This window comes from Phyllostomus discolor, chromosome 3 (genome assembly GCF_004126475.2).
Source record: "Phyllostomus discolor isolate MPI-MPIP mPhyDis1 chromosome 3, mPhyDis1.pri.v3, whole genome shotgun sequence".
Taxonomy (NCBI): Eukaryota; Metazoa; Chordata; class Mammalia; order Chiroptera; family Phyllostomidae; genus Phyllostomus; species Phyllostomus discolor.
The window spans coordinates 165,186,542-165,196,208 of NC_040905.2; the positions used below are offsets into that span (position 1 = coordinate 165,186,542).

A 9,667-nucleotide genomic window follows, 5' to 3' on the forward strand; every position below is an offset into this window, starting at 1 on the left:
TTTTTTCCTACTTCAGCCACCAAAGGGTTAAAAGGGAACTTTTTAAATAAACTATTAACTACTATTAACTATTCAAAACTGCAAGTTGAGCAAAAACTAATATTAGATCAGTAGAGATAGAAGAAAAATAATGCCATTAAAGCTGCATTAATATGAGTTAAATTGAGAAAAAGGCCTATTACATTCTTAAAATGATTAAAGCTACATTCATTTATTGCCTTGAACATAGAAAATGCTTAAATTGAAGCATAAGTTTGATTTAATATGTCAATGACAATGTCCTTTGAAGGCTCTTTATAGTAAAATAGTAGCTTTTATGAGAGAAAATGATTAAAAGAAGCAAAGAGCCAAGCACAAACCTCTCACTGAGTGGCTGATGGGAGAGCTAGTGGGTTTGAAATTCTGAGAACTCACCACTACAATAGAATTAATGAATAGTATGATAATAATTTCACCAAGCAAAGTACTGACCCTCATAAATGTTCAAGAACAATAAAATTCTGGTCACTGGTAGTGTGAGGAAAACCACTAATACCCACAGCCAACTGGATTCACCTAATGAGATGAAAATGATACAGAGAGAAGACAGAAACGACATCCCAAAATTTTCATTGAATACAAAAAGACATAACTGACAAATATAAGTATTCAAAAAACTACAATAAAGTAAGAAAGAGAGAAAATCCATGTTTAGATTTAGAAGGCCTTCTCCTTGAAATTTTTATGTGGACTTTTAGTTTTCCCCCATTGCCTTGCAGCAGTTGGATTTCAATACTAAGTTTACATCTAACACTTGACAAAAAATAAATTCCTGATAGGAAATAAAATTAATAACTATAAAGATACAGCAAAGTGACTGGGAGGGGGCAGTGGGTGACTGCAGTGAGGCTCCGTCTCTGACACCAGGGCATTCAGTGCTAGAAAATATTTTTCCACTTAATGATAATCTTCAACAGTTATTGGGATCTCTGCCTGCTTTCATTTTCTTTTCTTCTGGCAAACTTCCATTCGCTCTGGCTTTTGCAACAGTAAAAATGAGTAAATTTGACTCAACAAAACCAAGTATTATTTTACAAATACAAACTGAAAATCAACCTAAGTCTGGCTTGTTGTTTTTGAAACAGATGCTAATTTTAAGCAACAATTCAGAGAACCCCTGGAGATTTACATGAGCTCATCAGTAGCAAAATCATTTTTGAATAATTTTAAATGTTTTCCAGAGCAAGAAACTCTTTAAACTGCCAAATTTCTTGGCACATTCCACACACCCACCTAATAGTCTTGTCATCCAAATGAGAGCAGCACTGAAAATAAACTCACTCCACGGCAAAATTAAAAGGTGAGATATTTGGCTCTTGATTTTCTGTGTAGAAATGACTGAAACATCTTAGAACTTGACTTGGGGTCCACAGATGAGGTCTTACTGTATCTATCATATAGAACAACAGTTAGCATTTTGTTGAGCTTTAAAAACAGAGGGGGAAAGTTTAAGAATCAAGAAGCCACCCTCATGCTATGATAAACATCTGATGGCTCCCCCACCCCGCCCCCTCACTGCCCCCCACAACTGGCAGATAAAGCAATTTGAATAGTAAAAGCTTTTAACTCCAAAAAGAGCTCCACTAAGAACCTCTGATGCTGCTGAAAATATGAGACACATAAAGCTGACACCCAGGGCCTGCCTCTAAATGCCTGCTGCCACCAGTCCTTAGGAAACAGAAGTTACACAAAAGCTGAGAGGGTCTCTAACCTTGTGCTGTCATGGTTGAAACTGATGGCACCCTACAAGAGAATCTGCTCTGGGCTCCTAGCAACCCCCAAACCATAGTATGAAGGTTCAATTGAGAAAAGAAGCTTGAAGCTCTACTACATAGACATCCCCATCAAGGAAGGACACTGGGACCCAGAGAGTTAAGAGATCCATTCCAAGAATCCATGTCTTCATACAAACAAAATATTAAACTTGATTTCTCTTTAATTTAATTCAACTTTGCCTAATCACACAAAATTATGATTCTATACACATGAAAATCTTACCTATGTTCTCTGTAAAGCTATTTTGCCTCAGTCTTGAATAACTAAATTTACATACCCTCCAAAATGCAACAACTAAGGCATTATAAGTGTTCTCCTGTGGCCCCCATGGACCATTAAAAGCACTTGAAAATACAAAGAATCATAGAAAAATAAAGATCACATTTCATGGACATTAGTTTTTTTGCCTAGACAAGGACAACTATTTACTTCAGCAAATACTAGGTCTTTTACAAGGCAGTGTCAATTTTATTGCTTTTTGAAATAATGTATAAAGTGTGAAACTTTATAATTTGCACATAAGCAACTTCCATTTTTAAGTTTAAACAGGTGGTGAGAAGAAGTACATGCATATGAATATAAATTTTTTAATCACCATCATTTACATTAGAAATTCCTTTATACAAACATCTTAACTTTGTTCTTTAAAAAAAAATCAGCAACTGGTAAGAACCTTCTGAGACTGCAGAAAATCCAGCTTTCCATTTCAGCAGGCTTTCACTGAGAGATGTGAGTGATGGCAGATGAAGGCCTCTTGAGAATAGACTCAACAGAAAATGACAGCGGTTCATTCACCGAGAGTTTTGTTCCAACTTGTTTGGCTACAAAAAGGTCTTTTGCACATCTATCTATTGTAAATGTGTACTTCTGGTTCTCCTTGACTAAACACTCTCTGTGTTTCTTAGGGGCCTCTTCAAAGGCCTCTTTGACAAATGGTGTTTTCAACTCAGAACCTGATTTGTCATTAAGACTTTGCTGGAATAATGAGTGGAATGGATTATGTTTAAGTGGCAGAGGGTGCCTGGTGCTTTCTTTGCTGATCTTGGTTAAGATGTGCCCTTGAGCTGCCAGGGAGTCCGTGTCAACAATAGGAGAGAAATTCCGTCGGGGTGGGGAGAATGCAGACCTCTCAGGGACAGCCTGGTGACCCTGAAGGTCACTTCTTAAGGTCTGGACCTCAGGAGTGTGAGGCAGCACCAGAGAACCTTCCAGTTTTGATGGCATCATCTCGTGTTCTGCAACCAGTCCATCCTGGACTTGCACTCCCTTCAAGTCCCAGCTGGCCCCAGGTTTCAGGGCTTGAACAGAGGTGGTGGTATTTAGCAGGCATTGCTGGTAGAGGAGAGTGTCACTAATGGGGCCACACTTGGGCCAAACTAAAAATCTTGAGGACAAGGGATACTGTCTGTAAGTCGTGGCCACACTGACATTAGAAGAAATTAGTTCCATATTCCCAGACCCTGAATACTGCATGGTTAGATCAAGGCAGGCGGGCAAAAAATTACAGAAGTCTTTGTTTGGTGGTTCCACTGGGGTGGGGCTGTAAGTACTTTTGTAGGAGTTGTATTCAGGTCCATGTACCATGTGGTTGGGCAGGAACAATGCAGCAGCTTGGGAAGCTTCCAGCATCTCCCTCTCTTTATATTCTCTCTCCAGCATAATGTTCTCCAACTCTTTATCAGCAAAGGCCCGCCTTTTCCTCATCCGGTCACTTACTGGGGGAGGTAGAGGTAAGCTCCCTCCCACATAAGTCTCTGCTGGGATGGGGCGGTAGCCTAGAAATAAGCAAGCATCGCATACGAAAGAGATTAACATCTAGGGGGGGAAATCTAGAAATCCAGAAAGCAACAGACACACTGCAAATTGGCAGAACAAGTGTTTATAGTTCTATGTCACTAATATTTTTATACAGAAAGCAAAAGTATTGGTTCAATTCAAAATTGTTCCTTTGGGGGGAAAGGATATTCGTGTTCTAACTTTTTGTTATTATTGTTTTAGTACTTATAAGTGTGTTTGTTTACTTTGACAAGTGTACTTTATTGGCTGAAATTTTAATATTCTTCCCAGGCTCCTACACATAAACAAGGCTGCTAATCTTACTTCAATCAATGATTCATTACTATCCATGTCATCTTTTTCCATTATTAGAAAAGGTATCTATACCTAGAGCTGATGTCACTTTTATTTCCTAAAGATGGCTCATTATGTACACATTGTTACAGTTGGAGAATAATCCAAGGAGAACTAGGAAAAAAGAGAAAGTTAAAGCAGATTAGTGAGGAGAAAAACAGAAAGGACATAAGGAAATACAGAAAAGACATAAGGAAACTAGAAAGAGCTGTTACCTCGTCAAACAGACTCTGCAGTAAACACTGAACCAGGCACCTGCCCCTGACCACCAATAGAAAACAAACAAACAAAAGTGGGGGCTGGCACTGAGATACCCTTCTATATAAAAAAACTGCTCTAATGCATTTTCCCCAAGCACTAGTCATGTTGGCCAGACACCCCAATGGTTGAACAAGCAATCATTAGAACAAAGATTAAGTCATCTCAAATTTATGAAGTTGAAAGCAAAAATTAATTTAACAATATAAATAGATTTCTTGGTGGTATAAAATACTTTCATCAGCCCCAAGCACTTGCTTGCCATTATGAAATTTGTTTGAAGGATTCATTGTAATGGTTGTGTTTACATAGTGACAAATCCATCATACTCATTTGCAAATAAAATAAAATTTGAAAATTAATGTTTCTTTTTCTAAGGTAAGTTTTTGTCAGAAAGTTATTTACTCCAATTTACTATTACATTTATTTCTTCTTCCCACTTCTCAAATTGCATTGGCACAATTTCAGTTTATCAGTGCAGGCCCCATGGTTATAAATCTGTTTACCCAGTTTGTAATCAAATTTACTTTCAATGCATCAGAAACCATTCTAAGGTCAGAAGTACACTGCACAGAGTAAGACATGAACAAATTTTAAAGCCTGTCCAGACCAAACTCAATTCAGAAGCTACATAAGAAAAAACAAAATTCAAATGTCTCCTTAAAAAAGAAAAAAATCTGCTTTTCAACCTGAATCTTTGAGGCAGCAGTACTTAGAGCAAATATAAACATTTCCTTTCCTCAATTGGTGAAACGTAGAAATAAACATTTCTTTTCCTTAATTGGTGAAAGGTAGTCAATATATTATTTAGCAGGTTACTCAATAAATTCCATACCAATATGCTTTGAAAAATCAGTAGTATTTTAAGAGAAATTAATGTATCCCCAGGCTTTAAAGGACGTAAAAACATGGAGAGGGTTCAAGATTTCACACTGTTCAAATTCAGCCTTCACTTTGCCTGTTTGATTCTACAATCTCAACTGTCAAAATGATAAAATACACTGTGGAAAAAACCACAATTATAGATAATCTAGGGAGGGAAATGGTAAAATGAAAATGAGTGGAATTAGAGGTTGGATTGCCCAGACTCGAAGTGTTAGTGTGGGTAGCTGCTAAAGTCCTCACTTGACGTACTCTACTTAGCTCCAACAACTAAATAAGCTTTTACAATTTATTTCCTTCCAGGACATCTGCTCTGGGATCACTTGGCAACATAACTTTGTACATCCCTCACACTAGGGCAAATTTCATATGCACTCCCTGCTAACCCCTTAACTCTTAAGCAGACAACAAAATTATCAGTAACAAAAACAGGATGGATTCATTTTCCCGTGTCCTGATTTCCTTCCTGGAGCAAAACCTTCTAATGAAAGGTACATTCCCCTCAGATTTCTCCTTCACAGGTTAATAAAAATAGCATACACCAGAATGATGAGAATCACTCAGAACTTTGTTTTAAAGGCTAAAGGGGCAATTTTGCATTGCTTTACCTTCTAAAATACTTTTGGCCAGCAAACTGGGTGTCCTGACTTGCCTCTGATATACAGCTTTGCGCTCGAAGTTATTCTGTTTCCCAGAAAGCCCCTTCTTGTCCTGCAAATACAAGAAATAATCAATAATGCCTTTTTTAAAAATGTGGGAGAAAAACAAGAAGGAAAGGGTGTCAGTAACGCTCCTGGGGCCAAATGTATTCATGTTTTCTATCCCATGTGAAAATTATTCCAAACGAATTAATATTAGCGCTCCTTAATTCCAACACAACGAGCTAGCTCTATCCAAAGCCACCAACTGGTGAGCAGAGCCCTGGCTTTCTCTGGGGTGCTTTGCCAGAGTCATCCCAGATAAGACCAGCAGCCAGAATTGGGGGAACGATTCGGGAGGAAGGAAATCCACAGTAGACAGTGGGAACCCAGCCCTGGGCCCTGAAAGACAGCTGCGACGCCGCCACCGCCGCCAAGCACCGTATCCTCTGTACCCAGAGACAGGGCTGAAGGTGCCCATGGCCTGCTTTTGGGCAATGACGTGGTGCTGGTTTCTCCCCACAGCAGGACAAGTAGGATGGGTGCAGGGGGTCGAGGGATAGATATGAGGGTCCCTATCTCTCAGACTCTTCCCTGTTCCGGCTGGAAACTCTGGATTGTTCGTGGGCAAGGGGGACTCAAGACGGCAAACAAAACCCTCGGAAGCCGCAAGGGCTGCGGGACATCGAGGTCTTCCTCCCGCAGTCACCACCAAGTGGGTAGACTTCTGTGCCCTTCTGGTCTAGTGTCCAGCCCAGCAGGCCTTGGGGTGCAAGAGGGAACGCAGGGTCCCAGGGTCCGCGGTGAAACACACAGGACGCAGGAGGCTGCCAAGACCGAACCCGGATCAGGGCCTCCTCAGGCATCCAGCTCGCTCTCCAGGGACCTTGGAGGCTTTCCATTAGGGCCATTATTTTCGGTGTGTACAGAGATCCACTCTCAGGCCCCTCCTGGCCAAAAAAGTAAAATAAAAAATCTTTCCCCTGCCCAGAGTGTGAGAGGGAGCCGCGTGTAGCCTCCCTCACTCTGAGCTCCCTTCCCCCTGTGCAGGAACAAGTGGGAACATCAAGTCAGACGTTCAAGAAACGCCTCTCCCTTCAGGAAAATCCTGGGTCCTTCCCACAATTGGGGCCTCATGGTGGGAGGCGGCAGACACCCCTCCAACGGCTTTTAAGAAAGCTCTGGTTGCATGATCTTGAACTGTGGACACTTAACTTCCCACGCCACTTCTGATCTCATCTGTAAAATGGGCACCACATTCAGCCTGTATGAAACGGCCCAGGACAGTGGAAGCAACCTGGGCCCTAGCTGGTTCTTTTTCGCCATCAACAAGAGTCCAGCACTGAGCGTGGAAAAGGACACCACACTCTAACCCTCCTCCACCCAACACCACCAATAAACTTTAAAATATAAAAAAAATCAAATAAAATGGTTTTTTTTTTTTCACAATGTCCCGAGCAGGCCTAAAGACTTCCAGACCCTAATTGCTTTTTAACACAAAATCTTTTCTACGAAGTTCCCCAGCGACGCCCAGAGCATCCTACCTCTTGACCCTGCAAGCCTGCATTGGGAGAAAACTGTTCTCACATACTCCCAGGCGCCAGGGAGTGCCAGGCGCCCCGGGGCCCTAGGCCCCCATGTGAAGGGTGTAGCCTTGTCCCCTACGGCTCCCGGACTCACGCGGAAGCTCGGACGCCCCCCGGGGTACGCACCTCTGTGGCCTGCTGCCTCCGGAGCGCCACCTGGGCGGCCATGACGCGCTGCCGCTCCACCACCAGTAGGCAGTTGGCGCACTGGCAGTCACGCCAGCGGCAGAAGCGTTTGTGGCCCTTGAGACAGGACACTACCCCGTGGTTGCGGCAGCGCGCGCACTTCGGCGTGCGGCTCAGCTTGCGCGGTTCCGCACCGCTGCCCGCGTGCGCGCTGCGCTCCGGGTGCCCGGCGGGGGCCTGCGAGGCCTGAGAGGCCTGCGGCGCGGGAGGCGGCCTCGGCTGTGGGACCCCCTGCTGCTGTGGCCGACACGGCACCCCTGGGGACGCGCCTGCCTCCTCGCTGTCGCCCTCCTCGTCCACGTCGTCATCGTCCTCGTCCTCTTCGTCGTCATCCTCGCCGTCCACCTCAGGCGGCTGCGGGCTGGGCCCAGGCGGCGTTGGCGGCGGCGCCCCGCGGTCGTCCTCCTCCAGCTCCAGGCTCTCCACGTCGATCTCCCAGTCCCCGGCCGCCGGGCCTGCCTGCCGGTCGGCCATGGCGCGTGGCGCTTCTCTCGGGCCCACGCTCAGTGGCCTGCACTCTGAGAGACACAAAAAGACCCCAAAACCCACAGCAGTGAGGCACTATCCCCAAGCCTTGGGGCCAGACTTCCCGGTCTGCCTGCCTCCAGCCCCTGAGGAGCCCTATTCTTTACCCTTTCCTTATATCCAGGCCACACAAGCCTTGTCTTGTAACTTTAACCGCCCCCCCCCCCGCCCCCGGATCCCAACCCAACAAGGATTTATCTATTAATTCGAAGTGCTCTGTGAGCTTCAACCGCAGCCCACTCTAGCTGTACACACACTTTCGGGAGAGTCCCTGGGTAATGCACTGATCACACACACACACGCACACACACACAAGCATTGTCCGCAAATAGGCCGGCTTAGGCCACTTGTCAGGCTTCCCCGTAACCAACTAGTATGGCCACGATGAATATAAAAATGTCTATAGGATCATTATTTTCCTTTGCTTCACAAGGGGCCCTTCAAATAGAGAGGTACCGCTCTTTGGTTCCTCAATGTCTTTCATCCACCTACACCGTCACGAAGACCCCTCCGTGGGCTTGAAGAAGTCCTCTCATTCCCCTTCCCACCCCAGCTAATAAGTGACTAATAACCAAAGTGTTGGGCTGTCATTACAGTCCCATAGGGACACTGGGCACAGAGATGCAGATGCCTTTCCAGCATCAACAGTGTTTGGGCCGCGCTGAGCTGAGCCGCGCGGGTCTGTGCACATCGGGCATGGTTTGCACTTTAAGGCAAGACTTCCAAGTAAAATAGAAAAGGTAAGGAAAGGCGATTCTCGCCCTTTGCCCCCCCTGACACCCCAGCAACATCACAGCACTCACCAAGACTCTGAAGCCCGGGCTAGCAGCCGAGGCAAAAGATATCCAGCCTTGGGACCTGGCTCTTGGACTGCTGGCTGTGCTTGCAAACAGAAATCGGGGTTGCCACACCCTGCCACGAAATCGGGGTTGGGGGAGGCTGACCGCTGGAAGCCCGGAGCTCACTGGATGGGGAGTAGGGTAGAAAGGGGATGGATAAGGTGAGTCAAGTCCTTACGGCCTCGCCCTACACATCCCGGTCTCGGCAAAGTTAAGATCTGTCCACGGCTGCCCCGGGCGCTTCACTTCGCTGAAGCTACTTTCGGCTTCCTCTGCCCCAAGCTGGGCGGGAAGGGTCTAGCCGCCCCGGCTTGCCTCAGACCCAGGGCTCTTAGGGCTGGCGAACGCGCACAGCTACGCGCGAAGCAGAGTTCCTAGCCGCAGTCGTCTGCCTCAGCTCCCTTTTCCTAGTATTATCCGCTCAGGCCCCCGAACTTCGCGCCCGCTGATTGGCCAGTTGTCAGGCGGTGTGCACGCTGATTGGTCGAGGCTTGCCGACCCGGCTCTTCACTGATCCCCTCCCTGCCGCGTCTCCGCCCTGCAGCGGCCACGCTCCTCCCAGCTGCACTGCGCCAGAATAGTCCCGCGCCGCCTTCGGTGCAGCCGGGTAGCTCGTCCCGACGCTAAATCCGAAGCGTAACGGCGCCTGCAGAGGTGAAGTCGCCATTTATCTCCCCGACTAGGAAACAGACACACACTATTACGAATCACGTTGCCCACAGGAGAAGGTAATAGACAGCATGGCAGAGATAGAAAGTTACTGTTGATCTCTACGTTGTCAGCATCACCAGTAGTCTGCGGCTTGATC

At 45.7% G+C, this 9,667-nt stretch overlaps 1 protein-coding gene across 2 annotated transcripts; it reads right to left on the reverse strand.

Moving 5' to 3' along the window:
* Positions 1-2,382: 2,382 nt before the first annotated feature.
* Positions 2,383-9,267, reverse strand: DMRT2 (doublesex and mab-3 related transcription factor 2). Of its 2 annotated transcripts, XM_028531076.2 has the most exons (5): positions 8,824-9,267; positions 7,436-8,013; positions 5,694-5,796; positions 3,979-4,059; positions 3,515-3,590 (listed from the first exon to the last, which is right to left on the reverse strand). In XM_028531076.2, exons 2-4 carry the CDS (start codon positions 7,967-7,969, stop codon positions 4,004-4,006), a joined length of 693 nt encoding a protein of 230 aa, XP_028386877.1. In that variant the 5' UTR covers positions 7,970-8,013; positions 8,824-9,267; the 3' UTR covers positions 3,515-3,590; positions 3,979-4,003. The 2 variants fall into 2 exon arrangements, with proteins under 2 accessions (XP_028386869.1, XP_028386877.1); XM_028531068.2 differs by lacking the exon at positions 3,979-4,059 and having other exon boundaries at positions 2,383-3,590; positions 8,824-9,257.
* Positions 9,268-9,667: the final 400 nt, after the last annotated feature.